Source organism: Xenopus laevis, chromosome 3L (assembly GCF_017654675.1).
Source record: "Xenopus laevis strain J_2021 chromosome 3L, Xenopus_laevis_v10.1, whole genome shotgun sequence".
NCBI classification, from domain to species: Eukaryota; Metazoa; Chordata; class Amphibia; order Anura; family Pipidae; genus Xenopus; species Xenopus laevis.
In genome coordinates, this window is record NC_054375.1 from 6,636,439 (window position 1) to 6,663,228 (window position 26,790).

A 26,790-nucleotide genomic window follows, 5' to 3' on the forward strand; every position below is an offset into this window, starting at 1 on the left:
ATAAAAAATGAAAACCAATTGCAAACTGTCTGACTATCCCTCTCTACGTCATACTAACTTAAAATTTAAAAGGTGAACAACCCCTTTAAGGAACCACTGAAAGATTTAGTGCCCTGGAGACGCTTAGTAGAAAAGAGAAGCCGCTGTGGGCGGAGACTGTAGTTTTCGGTCTCATTATCCAATCACAGACACTTGTAAGAACAGCAGGTGACAATGTAATTCGCCCCTAAACCAGAAAGCTGAAGCTTCGCCCTTCCGCAACACAACGCAAAACCAGGAAAGAACCTCGCACCAAAACACGAGAAATGTGACTCATGAGAAACGGCGGGGTGAGACGCCTAATACTCTGCGTTGAACGGATAATCCTTGTGTTTCTTGGCACTGCCGGAAAAAAGAAAAGAATATTTTAAAAGGTTGCACTGTTTCTTTAAGTATCGGTTGCTTTTTTTCTGGCGTTTTAAAAAGACTCCCTGGGAAGCATTTACTTCCCCTTTAAAATGTAATGACATTTCATGACTTGCTAATATTATAGGAAGAAGAACTAACTGTCCCAGGGTGGCACTTGGATTAACTGTCAGTTGAGTAGATAAAAGAAGAAGGGGACACTTACGAGGAGAGCGCACACACTCGCCAGCCGCGCTCGAAACTAAAGATGGCTTCCAAGTCTTCCTGCGACAGCTCAAAGTCAAACACCTGCAAAGGCAGAAACCTCGTAAATGTACAGCGGGTGGTACACAGAGCGGGTGCCGCCCTACTGGCTTTTGTTCAGCAGTGGCTGTCTGGTTGCTAGGGTCCAATTTACCCTGGCAACCAGGCATGTTTGGTGAATAAGAGACTGGAAGATGAATAGAAATATTAGGAAGAACAACACGAACATCGTAGCTTTAGAAAGCAATATGTTTTGGTTGCTGGGGTCGGTGACCCCACTTGAAAGCTGGATAGAGACAGAAGAAAAAGGCATTGTCAGAAGACTCACGCCTTCTGGGTGGGACAGTCTATTTCTACTCTCCTCTTACCTGGAAGTTCTCCTCAATGCGAGCTGGGGTGACAGATTTGGGGATAACGACAACGTTGCGCTGGATATGGAACCGGATCAGAACCTGCAGGGAGAATATCTACGTTCAGCTCTGGGACTATACGGAGCATTCTCATGGCTCTGCAACTGGAAATCATCAGCTTTAAAGGGGAACTGCACTCAAAAACTATTTTCCTTAATGGAAAAAAAAAAAGTAATTCTAAGCAACTTTCCAATATTCATTCTCTGCACTGCTGCCTCTGACTCCTGATACAACTTCCCAATATCCATTCATTCCTCATTCTCACTGGGTTTATAGTTCTGTGTAACTGTCATTGTGTCTGTCCCTTTCTCTGCACTGCTGCTTCTGACTCCTGATACAACTTCCCAATATCCATTCATTCCTCATTCTCACTGGGTTTATAGTTCTGTGTAACTGTCATTGTGTCTGTCCCTTTCTCTTCTCTGCACTGCTGCCTCTGACTCCTGATACAACTTCCCAATATCCATTCATTCCTCATTCTTACTGGGTTTATAGTTCTGTGTAACTGTCATTGTGTCTGTCCCTTTCTCTGCACTGCTGCTTCTGACTCCTGATATAACTTCCCAATATCCATTCATTTCTCATTCTCATTGGGTTTATAGTTCTGTGTAACTGTCATTGTGTCTGTCCCTTTCTCTGCACTGCTGCCTCTGACTCCTGATACAACTTCCAAATATCCATTCATTCCTCATTCTCACTGGGTTTATAGTTCTGTGTAACTGTCATTGTGTCTGTCCCTTTCTCTGCACTGCTGCTTCTGACTCCTGATACAACTTCCCAATATCCATTCATTCCTCATTCTCACTGGGTTTATAGTTCTGTGTAACTGTCATTGTGTCTGTCCCTTTCTCTTATCTGCACTGCTGCTTCTGACTCCTGATACAACTTCCCAATATCCATTCATTCCTCATTCTCACTGGGTTTATAGTTCTGTGTAACTGTCATTGTGTCTGTCCCTTTCTCTTCTCTGCACTGCTGCTTCTGACTCCTGATACAACTTCCCAATATCCATTCATTCCTCATTCTCACTGGGTTTATAGTTCTGTGTAACTGTCATTGTGTCTGTCCCTTTCTCTGCACTGCTGGTTCTGACTCCTGATACAACTTCCCAATATCCATTCATTCCTCATTCTCACTGGGTTTATAGTTCTGTGTAACTGTCATTGTGTCTGTCCCTTTCTCTGCACTGCTGCTTCTGACTCCTGATACAACTTCCCAATATCCATTCATTCCTCATTCTCACTGGGTTTATAGTTCTGTGTAACTGTCATTGTGTCTGTCCCTTTCTCTTATCTGCACTGCTGCTTCTGACTCCTGATACAACTTCCCAATATCCATTCATTCCTCATTCTCACTGGGTTTATAGTTCTGTGTAACTGTCATTGTGTCTGTCCCTTTCTCTTCTCTGCACTGCTGCTTCTGACTCCTGATACAACTTCCCAATATCCATTCATTCCTCATTCTCACTGGGTTTATAGTTCTGTGTAACTGTCATTGTGTCTGTCCCTTTCTCTGCACTGCTGCCTCTGACTCCTGATACAACTTCCCAATATCCATTCATTCCTCATTCTCACTGGGTTTATAGTTCTGTGTAACTGTCATTGTGTCTGTCCCTTTCTCTGCACTGCTGCTTCTGACTCCTGATACAACTTCCCAATATCCATTCATTCCTCATTCTCACTGGGTTTATAGTTCTGTGTAACCGTCATTGTGTCTGTCCCTTTCTCTGCACTGCTGCTTCTGACTCCTGATACAACTTCCCAATATCCATTCATTCCTCATTCTCACTGGGTTTATAGTTCTGTGTAACTGTCATTGTGTCTGTCCCTTTCTCTTCTCTGCACTGCTGGTTCTGACTCCTGATACAACTTCCCAATATCCATTCATTCCTCATTCTCACTGGGTTTATAGTTCTGTGTAACTGTCATTGTGTCTGTCCCTTTCTCTTCTCTGCACTGCTGCCTCTGACTCCTGATACAACTTCCCAATATCCATTCATTCCTCATTCTCACTGGGTTTATAGTTCTGTGTAACTGTCATTGTGTCTGTCCCTTTCTCTGCACTGCTGCTTCTGACTCCTGATACAACTTCCCAATATCAATTCATTCCTCATTCTCACTGGGTTTATAGTTCTGTGTAACTGTCATTGTGTCTGTCCCTTTCTCTTCTCTGCACTGCTGCCTCTGACTCCTGATACAACTTCCCAATATCCATTCATTCCTCATTCTCACTGGGTTTATAGTTCTGTGTAACTGTCATTGTGTCTGTCCCTTTCTCTGCACTGCTGCCTCTGACTCCTGATACAACTTCCCAATATCCATTCATTCCTCATTCTCACTGGGTTTATAGTTCTGTGTAACTGTCATTGTGTCTGTCCCTTTCTCTGCACTGCTGGTTCTGACTCCTGATACAACTTCCCAATATCCATTCATTCCTCATTCTCACTGGGTTTATAGTTCTGTGTAACTGTCATTGTGTCTGTCCCTTTCTCTGCACTGCTGCTTCTGACTCCTGATACGACTTCCCAATATCCATTCATTCCTCATTCTCACTGGGTTTATAGTTCTGTGTAACTGTCATTGTGTCTGTCCCTTTCTCTTCTCTGCACTGCTGCTTCTGACTCCTGATACAACTTCCCAATATCAATTCATTCCTCATTCTCACTGGGTTTATAGTTCTGTGTAACTGTCATTGTGTCTGTCCCTTTCTCTGCACTGCTGGTTCTGACTCCTGATACAACTTCCCAATATCCATTCATTCCTCATTCTCACTGGGTTTATAGTTCTGTGTAACTGTCATCGTGTCTGTCCCTTTCTCTGCACTGCTGCTTCTGACTCCTGATACAACTTCCCAATATCCATTCATTCCTCATTCTCACTGGGTTTATAGTTCTGTGTAACTGTCATCGTGTCTGTCCTTTTCTCTGCACTGCTGCCTCTGACTCCTGATCCCTCAGAAGATCCAATGAGGTTTCTGCAGAACACAGAACTAGATCGGGGACTATTATACAAGATCATGTACCTGGGCTGACGTCTTCTTGTATTTTTTAGCAATTTCTTTGATTTTGGGCTCCTCGAGCAGAGACGGATCTTCAGGTTTGGCCCTAGGGACACAAAACATATTATTAGTAGAGAACCCCAGGTATCAGGAAGGTACCATTGAATAGGAAACAGTAACAAGGGTCGTACCAAGGCCGATCCGGGGAGCCCAGGGGGCTGTAGGCAGTGACCACGATACCCTTGGACTGGCAGAAATCGATCAGTTTCTTCTGAGTCAGGTAGGGGTGGCATTCAAACTGCAATGGTAATAGGATGGCATTAAGAACCAATAAAAATGGATCAGGTTGCATTAGTTAACCCCCTGTGCTTCTATCAATGTACTTCCTGTTCCTGGTCTGCTCTCCTCCCAGTGTTCAGGCAGTGGGCGGGGCTTAGTTCTACACTGAAAAGCTTGACAATTGTTATTCTCACTATACTGATCTCTGTGTTTAGTGCCAAGAAGGCTGATGGATCTCTGGTCACTAAAGACCAAATCAGGGACTAAATCTGCATCAGCAATTTTGGTCTACTTCAAGCTCCTCCCTTGTGACTGACGATAGGAATGAGAACAGCCCAGAAAGTTCAATATCTGGATAAGTCGGGGGTGAATAAGTGCAATTAGCCCACTATTTTTAAAAATTGGAATCATTTTTAGCTTCTTACACTGACCACAGCATCCAGAAAGATTCCAGGCAGCCATTGTAATTACTGACTGGTTGCTAGGCACAGTGACCGCCAGCAACCAGACTTTTTTCTTGAGATCAGTGATTTCTTTCGCGCTTTATATCATACGAGTGTTAGACACTAAAGTGACAAATCACAGTTCAATAAATTTTGCCCCTTGTCCAATAACATTCCAGGGAAGGCACGACAGTGTTACCTGGTGAACCGCCGGCTTGTGCTTCAGTCCTGGCTTATTCAGCAGCTGCTCGATTTGCTCACGGTTGAAGTTTGAGATTCCGATGGCCTTTACTAGCCCGGCATCTACCAACTCCTCCATCCCCTGGGGGAATAGAGACAAACACAAGGAGATCAGGTTGCTAAATGACCCCTGTTCCTCATATAATGGAACAAGCCAACCCTCTCCCCAAAGGGATGCCCTATGGTTTGACCCAGCCCTGTGGCTCGTTCCATTAATAGATGGGAGCTGCTTCTTGACAATAACATAAATCGTTCATAGACTTCCAATAGAACAGTGAACCCTGGTGGCCAAACTGTGTACTGAAGGTGGAAATTTATGGATCTTAAAGGGGTCAATTCTAAGCAACTTTTTAATTGATCATTATTTTATTTTTTATTGTTTTTTTATTTATTTATTTATTTTTTAATTATTACTTTTTTTCTTCGGAGTCTTTCCCGCTTTCAAATGGGCGTCATCTAAAATAACAAATGCTCTTTAAAAGGTGGTTGTTCACCTTTGAGTTCACTGTTAGTATGATGTAGAGAGGGATATTCGGAGACTATTTGCAATTGCTTTTCATTTTTTATTATTTGTGGTTTTTGGAGTTATTTAGCTTTTTATTCAGCAGCTCTTCAATTTACATCTTAACCAATCTGGAAACTAGGGTCCAGATTACCCTAGCAACCATGCACTGATTTGAATAAGAGACTGGAATATGAATAGAAGAGGCCTGAATAGAAAGATGAGCAATAAAAAGTAGCAATAACAATACATTTGTAGCCTTACAGAGCATTTGATGGGGTCAGTGACCCCCATTTGAAAGCTGCAAAGAGTCAAAAGAAAAAAGGCAAATAACTATTAAAAAATAAATAATAAAAACCAATTGAAAATTTAGAATTTACCATTCTATAACATAAATTAAAGTTTCCTTAAAGGTGAACCACTCCTTTAAGGCAACACTTATTTTTATTGCTACTTTTTATTACTCCTCTTTCTATTCAGACCTCTCCTATTCATATTCCAGTCTCTTATTCAAATCAATGCATGGTTGCTAGGGTAATCTGGACCCTAGCAACCAGGTGGCTGACTTTACAAACTAGAGAGCGGCTGAATAAAAAGCTAAATAACTCAAAAACCACAAAAAATAAAAACCAATTGCAAACTGACTCAGAATATCCCTCTCTACATCATACCAACAGTTCATTTAAAGGGGAACAATCCCTTTCAGGAATCACTTGCAAGGGGCCACATGTATTATCAAAAGGAAATGTGACCCTCATTAGCCAAAAGCAAATGAAATTACCTCCCAGGTATCCAGAAAGTTTGTGTTACTCTGAATTACGCAGCCCTCGTTGTCAAGTGGGAAGAGCGCGTCCCCAGCCTGGAACATAGAAACAAACAAGAATATCATTTATTTACTGGGGGGGAAAAAAGGATTAATAATGACAGTAGCCAAGGCTGAAAAAAGACCCACCTGGAGGGGTAATATCCTTCCCAACCCCAAACCATCCCTGTACTATAATAATAAAGTCTGGAGCCTTGTATTATCTCATTTCATAAAAAATGAGCATCCGACCCTTACTTGAAACTATCTACTGTATCTACCATTACAATCGATTTAGGGAGAGAATCCTGGGACGTTATAATTCGCACCTGGAATCCTGTCGGCCAATGGACCAGGTAGAGATCCAGATAATCCAGTTTCAGGTCAGACAGAGTTTTCTGGCAGGCTCCCTTCACCATGGACTTGTCATGGAAGGTGCTCCACAGCTATGGGAGAGATACAGGGGGATAAAGAAGTTCTGCAATATCGGGGGTGGTGTAAAGGGTTAATATTGTTTAGACCAATGGCAGGAGGCCGGTACCTTGCTGACGACGAACAGGTCTTCTCTCTTCACTGCTCCTTCCTTTATCTTCTGCTGGATCCCCTCTCCCACCTCCGTCTCATTCTGATACACGTAAGCACAATCCAGGTGTCTGTATCCAACCTCAATAGCCTTAGCAACCGCCGCCGTCACCTTCCCTGGCTCAGACTGACACAAAGCATATGAGATTTAATGGGAATGATTTAAACAACACACACAAACACATATATAGTATAATGTACCCCCTACTGTAAATGATAAGGATATTAGAAGTCACTGAGGGGTTGTTCTGTGACCATATAAAGGCACAAGGCTGCAGGCTGAGTTATACAGGGAACTCTGAGTATCACTCATGTATTATGAGGGATAATGTACCCCCTACTGTAAATGATAAGGATATTAGAAGTCACTGAGGGGTTGTTCTGTGACCATATAAAGGCACAAGGCTGCAGGCTGAGTTATACAGGGAATTGTACCCCCTACTGTAAAATAAAATGACAGGCTAAGATACTCCTGTTAGTAAGGCCTTGGTGTATGTAATATGGACATATAGTAAGGATATTACAGTATTCTCTTATAACAGCCTTATATAACCCCAGCAGGGGGCACATCAGGTGATGGATGGAATTCAGCCATTACAAATCCCTGATCTTTTATCTCATGTTGCTGTAAAGAGCAGTGAGGGTTGTGTAACTAATGATGTGCCATTTCCCATACTCTGGTTATTATCATTAGTCTCATTTATCTACACACAGTTCAGTGGATGTGAGTTCAGACTAATCGGAACAATCTAATTGCCCCAACAGACACACAGATGCCCCAGCACAGACACCAGGGGGCAGCAGAGTGACTGTAGAAGGGACAGGAGGAGGGATATTTATAGGATGGGATATTAATATCACTATTGGATCAGGCTCTATAATGTGCAGCTGTTCCATTTAGGGTCCAACAGAGACCTGACACCGACCCAACTGATGCCATAAACAAGAGCAGCTTCAATAAGCTAAGGGGCACTTTGTCTCATTCATTTGCACCGAGTAAGTCTGTGCAGTAACCAATGGCAACCATCCAGCACTTAGTGGGCCCAAGAGCTAACACTAACAGCCAGTGTCAAGACATTATCACTATTATCATCATATGAAGTCAGAGCAGGCGCAGCTTCAGAGTCAGTGCAGAATTCAGCTCTTTCCCCATGGGGGAAAATAAATGAATTATAGGAGCCAGTCGCCTCCCCAGTGTATAATCTGAGGGACTAATGAAATAAAAATCCATTGTTAATGGGGAACTGACACAACGTGGCACAATCAGTTCTCCTCCTGGTTTACGCTGCACAGTTTCTGAAGTGAGAACCAGCAGTGCACAGAATATAAACAGTCAGGCTCTACTTTCAATAGCAATGACAGTTACACAGAACTATAAACCCAGTGAGAATGAGGAATGAATGGATATTGGGAAGTTGTATCAGGAGTCAGAGGCAGCAGTGCAGAGAAGAGAAAGGGACAGACACAATGACAGTTACACAGAACTATAAACCCAGTGAGAATGAGGAATGAATGGATATTGGGGAGTTGTATCAGGAGTCAGAGGCAGCAGTGCAGAGAAAGGGACAGACACAATGACAGTTACACAGAACTATAAACCCAGTGAGAATGAGGAATGAATGGATATTGGGAAGTTGTATCAGGAGTCAGAAGCAGCAGTGCAGAGAAAGGGACAGACACAATGACAGTTACACAGAACTATAAACCCAGTGAGAATGAAGAATGAATGGATATTGGGAAGTTGCTTAGAGTTACATATTTATTATGCAAAAAAATAGTTTTTGGGCGGAGTTCCCCTTTAAAAACAGTGCACTCTCTCTAGATTTAGAGCATAAGGAGTAAATATAGTGAGATTTATGTAAATAAAGGAAATGACAGGCACAAGCAGACACAGAAGGGTCACTAGAGAGATTACAGGTGTATCAGATCTTCCAGCAGCTCAGGCAGCACAAAGTGCACATCATTTACTAAGACAAGTTGCACCGGCGCAGCTGAATAAGGTGCAAACAAAGTACAGGGAGCACTGGGTTTAGCACCGGCTTGAGGAAGTGACACTTCCAGGGCTCATTTTGCACTGAAGTGCCCATTGCATTGTGGGTCAGTTTGATCAGCTTTTCCATTAGTAAATAAGCCCCTGTCTAAAGGCCCTTGAACTGAAGAGAATGCTGGGAATTGTATGAAACAATGCAGGGACAGCCAGGCATGCTGGGATCTGTAGTGCAGAGACAGAGGATATAGTTTAATAGGGAATCAATACTGTGAGATGCAGCTCATTTAAATGTGGGAGCAGATATCCTGAATGACAGGTCCTGATCTGCCAGGAATGCTGGGAAATGTAGTTCAGGCAGTAGTAGAGGATATAGTTTAACAGGGGGCAGATATCCTGATTTCCAGGTCCTGATCTGCCAGGAATGCTGGGAAATGTAGTTCAGGCAGCAATAGAGGATATAGTTTAACAGGGGGCAGATATCCTGATTTACAGGTCCTGATCTTCCAGGAATGCTGGGAAATGTAGTCCAGGAGCTGCCTGAGATGCCCACATTGGACATAACCCTGCCAGGACAATAGGAGGAGCCTGAAGTCAGCGCAACTGTAACAGAACTGTGCCCTGTGCTGCGTTATAGGAGCAGGCCAGCTGTGCATGCTGGGAGATGTAGTCCCACTCACCTTCCATGTCCCAAGTCCTACAATGGGCATCTGGGCCCCGGTGTAAAGCTGCACGTGGCTTGGACCTTTCATTGCTGCGGCCGGTGCTGAGAGCTGAGACAACGGAGGAGACTGAGCGCCGGAGACTGGGAAGACGTTCCAAGCCAAGGGCGCCTTCTAATTGGCTGTTCGGTGGGTGGGGTCTGCCCTGGTTGGTATAGAATCTGAAGGGATGGGCAGAGCTTGGGGTCACGTGTCACAGCTGGGCTGTAATTGGGCGCTACTCTGGTTAACATCATTAAAGGGGAAGTACATTGCCAACTATTATTCTTCTATCAGAAATTGCTCTCATAGAAATGTAAAGCTAGATGGGGAGGGGCTAAAGTGCTGCTGCCATTGACCTTTATTTTTAGGAATAGTGTAACTCTCCTTATCTTTATAACCTAATACCTAATACTGTGACAATTATTATCCAAGGAAATCCACCGTTAAATAAACTTGTACTTTTATATAAAAAGCAACGTTCACTTGGTCTTCGTTATTTACTGAGTACGCTTTCTCCAATGTTAGTTTATTCCCAGGCTACTTACTCTATCTGGTTGCTAGGGGTCATTGAACCTAGCAACCAAAAAAATGAAAAGACAGAATCTGACAGTTGAAGTCTGTTGTTTAGCTCAGGGGCCACTGAATGCCGGGCCACGGACAGACTTTAACTGGGCCTAGCGACCAAATAATGCAAATTGGACGCCGGTTCGCCAGAATTGTACGACCCCTACTGACCCCCTCCCCAACCCCTCCCAGACCACCTCCCGACTACCCCCCCCCCCTCAGTCCTTGCAAAAAAATCTGCCTCTACACCGGTCCCCGGGCCAAAAAAGGTTGGGGACTGCTGGTTGCTAAGGTATTTAAGTCCTAGCAACTTGCCAGCCATTAAAATTACAAGCCTGAGCAATGCATGGGAAACCAAAAAAAATTAAGGCTAAAAAGCTAAGAAATATATATACATACAGGTATATATATAAATAACTGGAGGGGGCATGAACTGATAAACAGGGCCTTACAGTTATTATGGTAATAGAAGAAGATAAATGTGTTACTTCCCCTTTAGCACATGACTTGCGTGACCAAGGGACAACCATGTGACACACTTGTCTGCCAAATTCTGGGCTGTAACAATGGAGTTTCCCAAACCTCAAAGGCAAACTAATACTAATATATATATATATATATATATATATATATATATATATATATATATATATATATATATATATTTCTTATATTCCTGCTCTGCCCCTCACTTTGTTTCCTGCTTGTGGGCTTAATCCAACCCAGCATCATCTTCAGTCCCCAGCTTTGATTTTTAAATGTCATTGAATCTCCCTTGGCCGAGCATGGAGTTGCTATAATGTCCTCATCTTGTCCTATTGCCTCTATTGTTGACATTGATACTGGTGCTGCTACCAACTGTCATAGGCTGCTATGGTATAAACCAGCAAGGCTGACAGTTACTTCATGTATTCCAGGAGACTCTAAACTGCTAGTAGTTAGTAGTTAGTAGTTGGCCTAGTTCAATATTATTTCTCTATGAGGCTGTTCCTGCTGAAATGCGCTTAGTGTAGGAGAAATACCTACAGTATGTTGGCCTAAATGTATGTTCTCTCTCTATACAGTCAGATCACATGATGGTGGACTCTTTAATACATTCCAAAGGCAGGTTTTCATCAATGGTCTGATGTTCTCCTCACCCTACTGGATTTTCCAGTCTTCCCTTCAATTACTGACCAAGCCCTGATCAGACAGTGATAGTGGCCAGGTCGTCTGTTATTTTACTCGAGCCAAAGCTGACAACTTGGTCAGATGTGACCCACTCAGTAGAGGCCAATGTATGTCCAGGAATTGTGGACCCATAACTTCTTCATCCTGTAGCCCACTTATTTGTAAGATATTTAGTAATTCATCTTTAAGTACTCTTCCAGGGTGGATCCTAGCTCCCCAGTCCTGTTGGAAGACCCAGTACTCAGGAGCGTGGCTGCCAAATTCAATCGATCTCCTGCCGAGGTGGCCATGAGCTTCATCCTCCAGAAAGGAGTGGTGGTATTGGCCAAGAGCTTCAACCCAGCTTGTCTGAAACAGAACCTAGAGGTAACAACAATAGGGAGGGTGCTGACCAAATTGAGGACCATCTTGAGCACAGGAAATCTGAAAACATCTTGATTTTTACCTTTATATTTTGCTTCTGTAGGTATTTCACTTTGAGCTGAATTCTGAAGATATGGAGACACTTGATGGACTCAATAGGAACCTCCGCTATGCAGAATTCACAGTGTAAGCTGGTTACTAGGACCGGGCAAGGGAACTGGTATCATTTTTTACTCTGGAGAATAGTGCCTGAATTGGTTGCAAAATCAGGGCAATAAAAGGGTCGGTGGATCCAGGTGCCACTAAATATAAATCTTCATTATTACATTGGCCATTCCACCAACTCTGCCCCTCCAGACTGAGACTCCAGCTTACTGGCCTTTCTAGGGAACCCACCTGAATCTCTACCACACCAATATCTGGCCAGAAATCAACTGCTGTATATATTTATGATGCAGGTTTAAAAAATCCCGACAGTTCTCCCTAGACATCCATTAGGGTCCAATTGGTGGTCCAGGGGGCTAAATGTACAGATCATGCCAGTCTGACCCAGCATGTTGATGGCCAACCTCACCAAATGAGTGGATCTTATAGTGTATGCCCAGCTTTGGAGATGTTTTTTAATCTTTGGAAATTTAAAGGGGACCTGTGCTTTGCATAGCAGTGCAACTCTACCCAGATGTTGCTGAACTACAACTCCCAGAATGATGTCTGTTGGGTCCCAGTGTTAAACTGCTCCCTGCAACTGGCAGCATACAAGCAAAGGCCTCTATATATCAGTGCGGTTTCAGGGGCCAGCTGCCCCGTCTGTGGCACCTCTATAGAATTGTCACTCCACCAGAATGTGCAGAGCTGGGGCATGGCCAGGGTGTAAGTGGGCATGGTAACAAGCAGTAAATGGGATGTTCTGTGGGCAGCGCCAGATTTCGTGGGTGGGTGCTCCAAGACCTGGTGTCCTGGCGCCCACCAATGTGTGCCTGCACTGGAGCGCTGGGGAGCTGCGATCCCCAGTGCCCCCGGAAAGCAGTTGGGTAGCATGCCACCCCTAATATTTTGCCACCCTCAGCCTGGGTCATTGTGGCCTCGCCACAAATCCGGGCCTGTCTGTGGGTGTGGTCAAAAGCCTCCTGGAAACTTCCCCCAGAAGGTTTGCTATTTCTGCCCATACACAGGGCCGCCATTAGAAATCATGAGGCCCCATAAAACACATTTTTCGGGGCCCCCTGGGTCTTTTTGCGGCTTTGGGACTTCAAGTTCAGCTCTTTTGGTGACTTCGGGTCTTTTCACGGATGCGGGACTTCAACTTCAGCTTGTTTCGTGACTTCAAGTTTTTTCGCAGCTTCGGGACTTCAGCTCCTTTCAGTTCTTTGGGTCTTTTCATTACTTTGGGTATTTTTGCGGCTTCGGGACTTCAACTTCGGCTCGTTTCGTGGCTTCAAGTCTTTTTGTTGCTTCGGGACTTTGGCTACTTTTGGGACTTCGGGTCTTTTCGTGACTTTGGGCATTTTTGCAGCTTCACGACTTCAAGTCCGGCTCTTTTCGTGAGTTTGGGTCTTTTCACAGCTTCGGGACTGCTGCTTTGGCTTGTTTGGTATTTTTGCGGCTTTGGGACTGCAGGTTCGGCTTTTTTTGAGGCTTCAAGTCTTTTTGCGGCTTCATGATTTCAAGTTCAGCTCTTTTTGTGACTTTAAGTCTTTTCGTGGCTTAAGGACTTTGGTTGTTCAATACTTTGGCTTCTCGGCTCTTTGGGACTCTGGTGGTTCGGGAATTCGGAAGAGGCGGCATGGCTTTGGCGCTGTCAAGGGGGACCCGATTATTCCGAAAAGTGCAGCACAGCCGGGCCCCCCATTAGTCCCGGGCCCGGTACAGGAGTAGTCCATGTGCCCCCCTGATGGGGCCCTGCAGTTTGAGGGATATTCCTACTATAATGACCTCTGTAGTGCCCTCTTGAAAAGGCTAGCTCTTAAAGGTACATGCACATGCAGTGCCAAAATACCACCTGTGGAACGGTACCTTGTCTCTTGTTACACACCCCTGATATACAAATAGTCATCTTTAAAGATACGGTGCACTCAATCGGCACTTAATGTTTTCGGACTCTTCTCAAGACAAACTCAAGGTAACAGACATTTATTTCTGGTTCCTGCGACATGACAGATATATAGAACTCGCGTTCATGAATGTTTCCATTTTATCATCAGAAATAACGTTCTCCCTTTTTCGGCTTCTTCCTGCCCCGAAGTTATTTTTATTCTATAAATGACCCTGAGACCCCCATAAAGGCCAGTCAGCTGGAATCAAGGACCTTCCTCACTGCACAATGGCACATTGTCTCCCACCCAGAACCATAGGGGGAGGAATATATTGTATTTTGTCCTGATTCAACAAGAGTAATAATAATAAATGAAAGAGAGCAATTGTTATACACGTATGGGATCTGTTATCCGAAAAACATTTATCCAGAAAGCTCCCAATTACAGAAAGGCCATCTCCCATAGAGTCCATTTTATTCAAATATTCCAAATTGTAAAAAATTATTTCCTTTTTCTCTATATTAATAAAACAGTCCCTTGTACTTGATCCCAACTAAGATATAATTTATCTTTATTGGAAGCAAAACCAGCCTATTGGGCTTATTTAGGGGCAGATTTATCAAAGGTCGAAGTGAAAATTCGAATTAAAAAAATTCAAATTTCAAGCTAGTTTTTGTGTACTTCGACTAAGATTCGAATTTCAAAATTTATCATGTACTGTCTCTTTAAAAATTCAACTTCAACCATTTGCCATCAAAAACCTGCCGAATTGCTGTTTTGGCCTATGGGGGACCTTCTAGAACCCATTGGAGTCAATTAGTGGACTTTGAAAATTCAAACTTTTTTTGGGTAAAAACTTCGATGATTCAAATGCGCTATTGCTTTGATTCGTACAATTCGAATTAGATGGAAAACTGACCTATTCGGCCAAGGAAAAAGTTAGATTTTTTTTTTTTAATAAATTTCGGTTGGTCTTTTTTAATTCGAATTTCGAAGTTTTTTAAATTCAAAATTTAAAACTTGATAAATCTGCCCGTAATGTTTACATGATTTTCTAGTATGAAGATCCAAATTACGAAAAGATCCCTTATCCAAAAAACCCCAGGTCCCAAGCATTCTGTATAACAGGTCCCATACCTGTACTGTGGTCCCTGAATTCCTTTTATTTGGGATAATGTTTTGTAGCCTGGCACACTCTCAGGGTACCATGTAAACAGATTTTTAAAGGAGAACTAAAGCCTAAAAATGAATATGGCTAGAAATGTTGTATTTACGCCCAGCAGCTCTCCAGCTTGGATCTTGTTAGGCATCTTTTGTGAGTCAGCGGCACTGCACATGCTCAGTGGGATCTGGGCTGCTGCTGAGAAGTTAAGCTTAGGGGTCGAGGATATCATCCAGCAGAAAGTGAGATTCATCTGTCATAGAAGCTGATGCTACAGGGCTGATTATTAAAGGTCTGATGCAGACTGCACTGATTTATATGCTGCCATGCAATGTGAATCTGAATTAATTACTGACCAGCCTTGTATTGTGAATGTTATTTTGTATATATACTGTATATTGTGAATGGGTTCCTAAGCACGCCCATGAGAAAGAGCCACATATGTTGAGAACAACAGTTTTATCCGAACACTAAAATATTCTCCACTGCCTTTGTAAATGAATGTTATATTGTGTGTGTTCCATCTCAGTGCCCTGTTGTTAAGTGTTGGGTATCTGTGTTGTAGGAAGAATCCATGATATGTGTAAGTCTTGGGCCTTGGAGAGATGAGTCTTCTTGAACTTTAATATTCATCATGGAAAGGATACTGGGGATGGTCCCTCCATCTAATGGAAACAATGGAACATTATTACACAACCTGCATCATAATATGCACAACCCTATCTATTAATGTATCTACCCCAATATGGAGGCAAATTCACTAAAGGGCGAATTATTGCCAGCGACCGCTTTGCACACATCGCACCACTTCGCCAAGAGCAAATCCGCTGCCGCTACGCTATTTCACTAATATGCGAAGTTGCGTCCTGGGCGCCAAACGCTGGCGACTTTTTGCTAGCGTTACTGCGGCAGTGCGAGCATTTCACAACGAAGATGCGCTAGCGTTCGTTTGTGCCTAGTGAAAATTCCCTAGTGATCTTGCGCTTAGGTCAATTTTTATACGCCCGGTAATTTAAAGGGCATGTAAAGGCAAACAAATAAAACCCCATTTTTACTTTCTTTAATGAAAAAGAAACCTATCTCCAGTATACTTTAATTAAAAAATCTGTACTGTTTTTATAAGAAACCTGACTGTATGCAGTGAAATTCTCCCTTCATTTACTGCTGTGGATAGGAATTGTCAGACAGTCCCTAACTGCTCTGCAGGGAAACAATCATACTTATGTACAGCAAGGGGAGCCCCCGCCTTACTTCCCAGCCATGCAGAACTCAAGCAGCTTTGTTTGTTTCCCTGTAGAGCAGTTGGCGACTGTGTAGAGATTTGTATTGGATTTTATTTTTGCCTTTACATCCCCTTTACTGTTTCCAACTCCAGCTGCAGGGACAAAGATCATGGAGCCAGATTTAAACAGATAAACTGGGATTCTATTTGGAGGATTATTTTGCTGCAGCCACTGGTTCTGCAGAGTTGGAGAAAGTTTGTATTAAACAATACAAAAACTATAAAATCCACATTAGATTACATGACAACACAGGACCCAGTGCAGTCTGTATATTCTGATTATTAATCAGTCTTGTGTGTCGGCTTCTGGCAGATATTATTTGACTTGTGCTGTTTTGATCATTTATGACAATCCCTAAGCAGCCCAGACTACACTGAGCATGTGCACAGTCTTGGTCTTGCAAAGATGTATAACAAAGTTACAAGATGGTGACCCCCTGTGGCCAACTTTGAAAGCTTAAATCATTTGTTTGATTAGGCTTGTGGTGCAGTAAGTTCATGTTTATGTTTAGTATACAAAATACAGCATTTCTAGCCTTATTCTATTTTAGATTTTACTTCCCCTTTAAAGTTGTATGGAGGTCTTAATTATAAATGATGCTGCAAATGCTTGAAGTTACCACTTTTTATTAAAAATGTCCAGGGAACCTTAATAAAGACAAGAGAGTTAATATAACGCCCTACACATGAGCCCACTGTAAAATTAATATTCCTTATGTTAGGAAATATCTGCAGAAAACCGGTTAACCAAAGAAAAGTTTGTTAGGACTTTTGCAGGCAATTCCACTTCAAAAAAAGGAAAAGTCGCCAGCGTTTTTTGAACTTTAATGCATTTTCGGCTCACAGTATATGATGTAAGTGACAGAAGATTGAGGAAGATCTAGTTTCTAGTGGCGAAGTCAACTCTGGCGAAAGAGTAAAATCCGCACTTTACTGAATTTGCGGAGTAATGAGCATTCACCAGAACGAAAAGTCGCCTGACGATAGAGTGCGAATGAATGCTACTGATGGTCTCTTTCGCTAGCGAATTGACGCCTGCGCTTGTTAGTGAATTGCCTATGTCCCTGCGGATCAGAACTGACGAAAAAGTCGCTAGCGTTACCTACTTCGCCCGTTAGTAAATCTGCCCCATGGTGTTTTCTTCTCCTAAAACACTGGTTGTCAAAACACTTTCAGTTGAAGTCCCACTTGTAAGTCCATTCTTTGCTCCCCCCCCTTAAAGGACCAATAACATTAAAAAAAATATAAATTCATAAAAAAGACAAATTAAACTTTAAAATCGCAAAGTCTTTATTAAGAAATAACTTACCGAAACTCTGCTTCCAGAAAGCGATCGGGCGATCCATTGTGCGGCTCCTTTCTGCTTTCCTTATGGAGATAGCCAGGGAGGAGTACAAATATTTTCTAGGATCGGTGTGCTAATAATTGATTTGTAAATCCCCAGGTACCTAGATGTAAGAGATAATGAATAGTGAAGTACGTTCCTTTCAGGAGATTATACGAAATTACCAGATCTACTTACAAGGGGTTTCTTGGTTGATTGCCTATCATAGGGTTAACGCCGCACAGCGGGGGAAGCCAGGCCGGTATTGGTACACCTGAAAAAGGAGCCGCAATAGTGCAATACGATATGGGCTCAATACTGGTTATGCGGGTAATAACACTCACCGAGTCGCATACATACATTGATTTTAAGGTGGCCATACACGGGCCGACAAAAGCTGCCGACATACCGAGTCGGCAGTTTATTGGCCCGTGTATGGGGGCCCCCGACGGGCTTCCCCGATCGAGATCTGGCCGAAAGTCGGGCAGATCTCGATCTGATGGGATTAAAAATCCCGTCGGATCGCGGCCGCATCTGTTCGTTGATGCGGTCCCGCGATCCGACCACCCGTTTGCGAACGCTAGGATCCGATTGTTGGGCCCTAGGGCCCACGATCGGATCAGCCCGATATTGGCCACCTTTAGATTTGCTCTGTGCCGATGTCTCAACCCAGGGAAGGATTTTTCACGGCCGCAGGGGATCAGGAGATATCGCAAGGGGGTGTCTCGCAGCGATGTGGATTCAGCAGCTTTTCGTCTAGGATTGCACTGTGATTGTGAACTGGGGGTCACGTAGTCAATTACACTCAGTTTGTTGTCGCTACGAGACACCCCCTTGCAATATCTCCTGATCCCCTGCGGCCGTGAAAAATCCTTCCCTGGGGTGAGACATCGGCACAGAGCGAATCTGAGATCAATGTATGTATGCGACTCGGTGAGTGTTATTACCCGCATAACCAGAATTGAGCCCATAATCGCATTGCACTATTGCGGCTCCTTTTTCAAGTGTACCAATACCGGCCTGGCTTCCCCTGCTGTGCGGCGTTAACCCTATGATAGGCAATCAACCAAGAAACATCTTGTAAGTAGATCTGGTAATTTCGTACAATCTCCTGAAAGGAACGAACTATTCATTATCTCTTACATCTAGGTACCTGGGGATTTACAAATCAATTATTAGCACACCGATCCTAGAAAATATTTGTACTTATCCGGTGGACAAGTGGATCCACACCAACCTGGTGCTGCTAATTACCTAATCCAAAAGGACTTTGTGCAGAGCATACATTAGACTGCTATCCTTATTGAAGCCAGCCTCTTTTCTAAAGAGGAGCAGAAGCAGCGTTTCTGTAAGTTATTTCTTAATAAAGCTTTGCGATTTTAAAGTTTAAATTCTCTTGGGGTTTTTTTTCAATGTATACTAACGTTTTTTGATGTTACTGGTCCTTTAACACATGAAATGAGTAGACATATATAGTGAATAAAGTACCCCCTCCTGTAAAATATAAGGATAAGAACTCCGAGGTTACTTCTATTATCCTCATATTTTACAACAAGGGGAACTTTATTTATTGTAATACACAATTTTTAGTGAGTCGTGACAAAAATGACATCACTACTCACCGTTTATAACTGATGACATCACTAGTCACCGTTTATAACTGATGACATCACTAGTCAACGTTTGTAAGGATATAATTTACAAGATATTCATGGCTTTTGTGTATAGGAGGTATATATTGGTGTCAAGGTAGATTCAAGAATACCTAGGACAGCAAATAGATATTCACCCCAAATCCTGCCCTAATAACCTTATAGCTGAGCTTTCAGGTGTATCTAGATCAAATAGACATTAACCCCAAATTTCACACTATGTTGCCTTCAGGCTTAGCCCCCCAAGGGTGCCAGCCATACAGCTAGGAAATCAATGACCCCCAAAATCCATTACTTACACTTTAGCCTCAACATAACGCATGTTCCTATTGAGTCCTCCCAGTTCTTTCATGTCTTCTTCTGGGAGATGGAAATCAAATACCTAAAGGGAGAAGAAACAGGTACAAGTACTGGTATGGGACCTGTTATCCAGAATGCTCAGGACCTGGGGTTTTCCAGATAACAGATCTTTCCATAATTTGAATCTTCATACCTTAATTCAAGTAGAAAACCATTAATAATTAAAAGTAAACCCAATAGGCTGGTTTTGCCTCCAATAAGGATTCATTATATCTTAGTTGGGATCAAGTACAAGGGACTGTTTTATTATTGCACAGAAAAAGGAAATGATGTTTAAAAATTTGGATTATTTGGATAAAATGGAGTCTACGGGAGACAGCCCTTTCTGGATAATGGGTTTCCAGTAGGGATGCATCGAATCCAGTATTCGGTTTGGGATTCGGCCTGCATTCTGCCTTTTTCAGCAGGATTTGGATTCGGCAGAATCCTTCTGCCCGGCCAAATCCTAATTTGCATATGCAAATTAGGGTCCGGGAGGGAAATCCGTGACTTTTCCCCTTCCCACCCCTAACAAAGCAAATTAGGATTCGGATTCAGTTTAGTATTCGCAAAGGATTCGGCCAAATCCAAAATAGTGGATTCGATGCTTTCCTAGTTTCCGGATAATGGATCCCATACCTGTACTGGTCATATAGAAAAGTCCTGAGTGCTATAAAGGGTCTTGGGTGCTCAAATAAACAGCCGCCATCTACTGAACCCCTAAATATATAACAACCTTGCTCTATAAAAATGTACAATGTAACAATATCCCATCAACAATTCTTTCCTGGTGCAACTGATTTCCCCTCTACTCCTTTAATAAAATTAATTACATTAAAAATTACTTTTTTGGAAACAAATAGCAGTGATCAAGCTTTGTCTATTATTATTATTATAATTATTATTAAATATACAATGTCCCCTTTTATTTCAGCTTGTCCCCTACTGGTTGCTTTCCCACCTGGAAGTTTTCTTTGATCCTCTCTGGGTTTGAGCTCTTTGCCAGCACCACGACACCCTGTTGTAGGAGATATCTCAGTGCAACTTGTGCCGGGGATTTATTTTGTCTCCTCGCTATGTCGTTCAGCACAGGATCCTCCAGGAGAACCGGCAAGTTCTGGTCTATCCTGGGAAAGAGGAATATGATTAAGGAACATGATCGTGAGCAACTACATTACAATGAAACCTCCAAGTACCATTTCTCATCTCTGCTGGACCCCAGAATGCCGTATCCCACCAACACTATCTCCTGGGACTGGCAGAACCCCAGCAGTTTGCTCTGGTTCAGGTATAGGTGGCATTCAACCTGCACAAGGGAAATAAGATGTTAATTTCATGATTATATAGGGCAGAATGTAGTTTGTATTATAGTTTATTGTTGTTCCGTATTCCAGCTACTAGATGTCACATTAGAACAGGGAATCTTCTCTTGGATAGCAGGTTTTCACCTCAGTGTCAATCAGCAGGGAGGAGATCACCCTGGCAAGTCTGTTTAGGGGAGTGAGTTTATAAATCCAAGCTGCTTCTACCCTGTTCTACATATAATAGCTAGAATCTCAGCTGCCATAAAGCAGGGCAGGACTGCTGCTTAAAATGGGGATCAGATAGGATCTGTGCAGCCACTGGGACAGAATGTTCTGTTATACAGATAGCTAGAATCTCAGCTGCCATAAAGCAGGACAGGACTGCTGCTTACAATGGGGATCAGATAGGATCTGTGCAGCCACTGGGACAGAATGCTCTGTTATACAGATAGCTAGAATCTCAGCTGCCATAAAGCAGGACAGGACTGCTGCTTACAATGGGGATCAGATAGGATCTGTGCAGCCACTGGGACAGAATGCTCTGTTATACAGATAGCTAGAATCTCAGCTGCCATAAAGCAGGACAGGACTGCTGCTTACAATGGGGATCAGATAGGATCTGTGCAGCCACTGGGACAGAATGCTCTGTTATACAGATAGCTAGAATCTCAGCTGCCATAAAGCAGGACAGGACTGCTGCTTACAATGGGGATCAGATAGGATCTGTGCAGCCACTGGGACAGAATGTTCTGTTATACAGATAGCTAGAATCTCAGCTGCCATAAAGCAGGACAGGACTGCTGCTTACAATGGGGATCAGATAGGATCTGTGCAGCCACTGGGACAGAATGTTCTGTTATACAGATAGCTAGAATCTCAGCTGCCATAAAGCAGGACAGGACTGCTGCTTACAATGGGGATCAGATAGGATCTGTGCAGCCACTGGGACAGAATGCTCTGTTATACAGATAGCTAGAATCTCAGCTGCCATAAAGCAGGACAGGACTGCTGCTTACAATGGGGATCAGATAGGATCTGTGCAGCCACTGGGACAGAATGCTCTGTTATACAGATAGCTAGAATCTCAGCTGCCATAAAGCAGGGCAGGACTGCTGCTTACAATGGTTATATCATGTATAGAAATCTTTACCATATCAGAGTGCAGTACCTGGTTACACACAGGTTTGTATTTCAGGCCAGGCTTGTTCAGGATCAGCTCCAGCTGCCGGCGGTTAAAGTTGGAGACCCCAATGGATCTGACCAGCCCTGCGTCTTTGCATTTCTCCATTGCCTGTTAAAATGATCCATATTGCACAGACAGAAGCTACATTATAATATAAAGTAAAAAAACAAAACAGTACAAAGTACAGATGCTGATTAAAAACATTATTTTTCATTACAGAATTTCTCAGAACTTACCTCCCAAGTGTGACGCAGATCAACGTTATGATAAATAAAGTGCCCCCTCTCGTCTCTCGGAATGAGATCTTCCCCTGGCTGCAATAAACTCACATTAAACGTTGCTTTTAAAATAATGTAGGTTTTTTTGTTCAGGAATGAAGCCACCCGTTATAGTGCAATATTTGCCTACAGTCCCCCTTATATCATATAGGGTTACCTTCAGTCCCATAGGCATGTGTATCACAAACAGATCCATGTAATGAAGCTGAAGGTCCTGCAGGGATTTCTCTAGCGCAGGCTGGACCAGTTCAGGGTCGTGATACGTGTTCCACAACTGCAACCGGATAAAAGCAAAAAAAAGGAAATAGATTGGGAGATATATGTATTTATACATAGGGACGGGAGCTGCCATATTGATAGCGGTGGTATAGTATAAGGGGAATAGCTTAATAGGCACATAGAACACTCATCCTTTGTATATTTGTATCTTAGAGGGTACAATAAAGGTATAAATTATTGTGCACACAGAACATCCCTTATTTGTTTGAGTGGGAACTGCCATATCGGTTCTCTGGGACAATACAGTAGGTGGGTTTACCTTGCCAGTGTAGAACAGTTCTTCTCTCCTCACCGTCCCATCCTCCATCTTCATCTTTATGGCTCGTCCGACCTCCGCCTCGTTGCCATAGAAATGGGCACAGTCGATGTGGCGAAATCCAACCTCTATGGCCACTTTAGTAGCCTCTTCTGCCAGGGATTTGTCAATCTGAGGAAAGAAAGAAAGAAAGAAAGAAAGAAAGAAAGAAAGAAAGAAAGAAAGAAAGAAAGAAAGAAAGAAAGAAAGAAAGAAAGAAAGAAAGAAAGAAAGAAAGAAAGAAAGATGTCCGTGTGGGTGCCCCTTCCTGGTAGTTTAATTCTTAAAGGGATACAGTCATGGGAAAAAATGTTTTTTTTCAAAATGCATCAGTTACTAGTGCTGCTCCAGCAGAATTCTTCACTGAAATCCATTTCTCAAAAGAGCAAACAGATTTTTTTATATTTAATTTTGAAATCTGACATGGGGCTAGACATATTGTCAGTTTCCCAGCTGCCCCAAGTAATGTGACTTGTGCTCTAATAAACTTCAGTCACTCTTTACTGCTGTACTGCAAGTTGGAGTGATATCACCCCCTCCCTTTCCTCCCAGCAGCCAAACAAAAGAACAATGGGAAGGTAACCAGATAGCAGCTCCCTAACACAAGATGACAGCTGCCTGGTAGATATAAGAACTAGGGATGCACCGAATCCAGGATTCGGTTTGGAATTCGGCCAGGATTCTGCCTTTTTCAGCAGGATTCAGCCGAATCCATCTGCCAGGCCGAACCGAATCCTAATCCTAATTTGCATATGCAAATTAGTCGCGGGGAGGGAAATTGCGTGACTTTTTATCACAATACAAGGAAGTAAAAATGCTTTCCCCTTCCCACCCTTAATCTGCATATGCAAATTAGGATTTGGTTCGGTATTCGGCTGAATCTTTCGCGATGGATTATGGGGTTCGGCCGAATCCAAAATAGTTAATCCGGTGCATCCCTAATAAGAACAGTGGCGTAACTACCGGGGGAGCAGGGGTGCAATTGGGCCAGGGCCCGCAACCCCTCAGGACCGGCTAAGCGTCCCGCTCCAGGGCCCGCCCCCCTCTAGTTACGTTACTGAATAAGAATAGCACTCAATAGTAAAATCCAGGTCCCACTGAGACACATTGTTACATTGAGTAGGAGAAACAACAGCCTGCCAGAAAGCAGTTCCATCCTAAAGTGCTGGCTCTTTCTGAAATCACATGACCAGGCAAAATGACCTGAGATGCACCTACACACCAATATTACAACTAAATACTAGGGATGCATCGAATCCAGGATTCTTTTTAAATTTTTGCCCTATTAGTCCTAGAAATAACTGAAAGGATGAAGACATTAAAAACTTGTTGAAAAGGGGGACTCTATGCCTAAAGGTCAGATGAGGTGTGATTTGTAGGGAATGTCTCTTTGCTCTCCTAAAAATACCTTGAAAGTCAGTTATGGTATGATTTGGATTAACTTTCATTGGCTCTTACCTCTCATTGGCTGAATGGATGTGACATAAATATTTAAGTATCTTATCTGTAACCCTGTCGTGATCTATGGTGGGATTTAACCACATTGTGGACCTCAGAGAGGCCTGGAACAATTTCTTTACAGAATTCCAGATATCATACTTGTCTAGAGAGAAGAATGTCAACATGGTACCTCCACGGATGTTCTTATGGAAGGAGGAGTACAGAAATGGCATATAAATCAGATTCCATGGTCAAACATGGTGTCCATGTAGATCAGACAGGTGGTCACCAAATAACATAGCCAAGATGAGATCAGAATGGGAAAAGATGTATCTGATCTGAATCTTCTTCATAAAGGTCATAATGTAACAATTATTTGTGAAGGAAAACTACTGTTCCCATGGTTGTTGGTTCGACATCTCATCCATCATGTGACACCACCTTCTTTTAGACCACATGATGGCCCCCCCTTAATATAGGTAGCTCATAAAATGAGTGAAGACCATCAACCTAAAGTCAACATTCAGCTTCATATATACCTCTCCTTTGCCAAAATCAATGTCACAAAGCAAAATAATATTTCTAGACCTGCCTTGCCACGCTCAAAGACCATGAATTCAACCTCAAATCAAAGCTTCACTTTCCCTTTATCCTTTCTATCAGCACAAGTGCAGCATGTAGTTCCACCTTACATTTGCTCTGTTGTTGAACCTCTGTACATATGATGCTGTAAATGCTGAGGATGATGGGAGTGGTAGTCCAACACTAGTAGGTTGGAGTTTGGAACACTTACCTTATCTGGAGCATAGGTGCCAAATCCAAGGACTGGCATCTTGTGCCCATCATTCAGAGTAACGCAGGATGCCGGACCCAGTTCCATTGCTTCTCTCTCTGACACAAACATAGAGATATAATCTGCCAGCTTTGGATTTATAGGTCCCATCTTCCAACTTCCTCATGAATATGTGATATTCTGCTCACCAGCATGGTTACACCTTCAACCCAGCCATTTATAAAGAAGCAATGAAACAATGTGTTACAGGAAAGTTACTTTGTGTGCCTTCGTTCCGATGAAAGGTCAAGTTCAAGGGGAGCCGGCGGGGTTGGACTAAAACACTAGGCCTGTTATCAGAACGTAATGTACTGCCTCCAGGGGATGCTGGGAAGGTCAAGGTTGGAAACCAATTCATCTATTATAAGAGAAAGCATTTAGTCAGTTATTAATATTAACTAGAATATCTAAATATACAAGATATACAAAGTTGTGTGGATGTGTAGGAGGTATTAATGTGCAACCTCAACCTACAGCCTTCACTAGGATTCTCTGCTACGCTGGAAAGTAGGAGACACATATATATACCCCTCGATCATTCAGCCCTGGGCAAATGCATTATTTCTTCGCTTGATCCTCAACTATATTTCTTCTTCTTGTCTTTGGAGAAAAACAACTAAGATGAATGAAAAACAGCCAAATACTCATCCAGAGGTGCAGCTATGAGGAGCTTCTTAGTAGCACTGGAGCAGCAATTTCAGAATATTGCCCCCATAACCCACTGAACTCAATCTCTCTAAGGCATGAGCCACATTCATATACAACCAAAACTTGTCTCAAAGCCTGGAATTCAAAAATAAGCACCTGCTCTGAGGCCACTGAGTACAACATCCATGGGGTTGGTGAGCAACATGTTGTTTGTGAGCCACTGGTTGGAGACCACTGCTCTAAGGCTTTGAATGATTGGATTGGATTGGAAGGGTCTTGTAAGTGATGTTGGTTTTTATTCTGTTTAAGTATTGGTTCTAAGCCCGTGTCTTCATGCTACACAATGTCCACAGAGAAGATCAAATCTTCTACTTGTCATGTTGGCATTTGTACCTGAAACTTTGGTCAAATCTCTATTGCTGTAAAGTTGTTCTTTCTGTAAGACCCAGTGGCATAACTACTCACCGGTGGGCCCTGGTACAGCATGTGCACCGGGGCCCCCCTTGTTGGGCTCTCCCCCCTATGAATCATGCTCGCTGTAATATCTCCCCCTGCCCAGCCTCTTGTGATAACCATTATTGCGGCTCCAGTGGGCCCCAAGGGGGTGTGGGGCCCGGTGCAATTGCACCCTTTGCACCCCTGGTAGTTACGCCACTGGTAAGACCTCATAATACAAGATTCCGAGCAAGTTCATTCATCAGATCCCTAATTCACCCTCAGATCTCCTGACATGCTAAAAATGTCCCCATTTACCCATTTTTGTCTTTAAAAAATGTCTCAAGATTATTCCAAATGATGACTTGAGACAAAAACTCACAAATTCGAATTGGGAATAATTCAACCTCGTTTTGAATTTCAAGATTTTTCAAACCTTTATCCTGGGAAGAATTCGAATTTGACACCAAAAAGTTGCCGAGTTCATGTAGAAGTCAATGGGAGAGGTCCAGTGACCCATTTGAAGATGTTAATAGCCTTCCTGACATTCGAGTTTTCTTCAGAGAAAAAGTAGATTCCAGTTTAGTCAAATTCGATTTGAATTTTCGAGTCG

General features: G+C 42.9%; 2 protein-coding genes across 3 annotated transcripts; both read right to left on the minus strand.

The window, feature by feature from the left end:
- akr1b1.L (aldo-keto reductase family 1, member B1 (aldose reductase) L homeolog) lies at positions 1 to 9,729 on the minus strand. Its single transcript, XM_018240870.2, has 10 exons — positions 9,571 to 9,729; positions 6,863 to 7,030; positions 6,651 to 6,767; positions 6,301 to 6,378; positions 4,977 to 5,099; positions 4,247 to 4,353; positions 4,080 to 4,161; positions 1,017 to 1,100; positions 611 to 693; positions 1 to 381 (listed from the first exon to the last, which is right to left on the minus strand). Exons 1-10 carry the CDS (start codon positions 9,640 to 9,642, stop codon positions 339 to 341), a joined length of 957 nt encoding a protein of 318 aa, XP_018096359.1. The 5' UTR covers positions 9,643 to 9,729; the 3' UTR covers positions 1 to 338.
- Positions 9,730 to 15,330: 5,601 nt separating this feature from the next.
- Positions 15,331 to 25,307, minus strand: XB5895996.L (provisional ortholog of carbonyl reductase 1 L homeolog). Of its 2 annotated transcripts, none has more exons than XM_018240834.2 (9): positions 25,029 to 25,307; positions 22,787 to 22,930; positions 22,406 to 22,522; positions 22,207 to 22,284; positions 21,956 to 22,078; positions 20,680 to 20,789; positions 20,445 to 20,610; positions 19,444 to 19,526; positions 15,331 to 15,551 (listed from the first exon to the last, which is right to left on the minus strand). In XM_018240834.2, the coding sequence occupies exons 1-9, from the start codon at positions 25,203 to 25,205 to the stop codon at positions 15,509 to 15,511; spliced, it is 1,041 nt and encodes a 346-aa protein (XP_018096323.1). In that variant the 5' UTR covers positions 25,206 to 25,307; the 3' UTR covers positions 15,331 to 15,508.
- Positions 25,308 to 26,790: the final 1,483 nt, after the last annotated feature.

Bases quoted from the DNA above. Each gene is read 5' to 3' on its own strand.
- akr1b1.L (XM_018240870.2), bottom strand. From the start codon at position 9,642: ATGAAAGGTCCAAGCCACGTGCAGCTTTACACCGGGGCCCAGATGCCC. The intron at 1,101-4,079 runs GTACATGATCTT...TTCTCCCTGCAG, and splicing joins ACAAGAAGACGTCAGCCCAG to GTTCTGATCCGGTTCCATAT. The intron at 382-610 runs GTAAGTGTCCCC...TTTTTCCGGCAG, and splicing joins CGAGTGTGTGCGCTCTCCTC to TGCCAAGAAACACAAGGATT.
- XB5895996.L (XM_018240834.2), bottom strand. From the start codon at position 25,205: ATGGGACCTATAAATCCAAAGCTGGCAGATTATATCTCTATGTTTGTG. The intron at 20,611-20,679 runs GTACTTGGAGGT...CCTCTTTCCCAG, and splicing joins TCCAGCAGAGATGAGAAATG to GATAGACCAGAACTTGCCGG. The intron at 15,552-19,443 runs GTAAGTAATGGA...TGTTTCCATTAG, and splicing joins CGTTATGTTGAGGCTAAAGT to ATGGAGGGACCATCCCCAGT.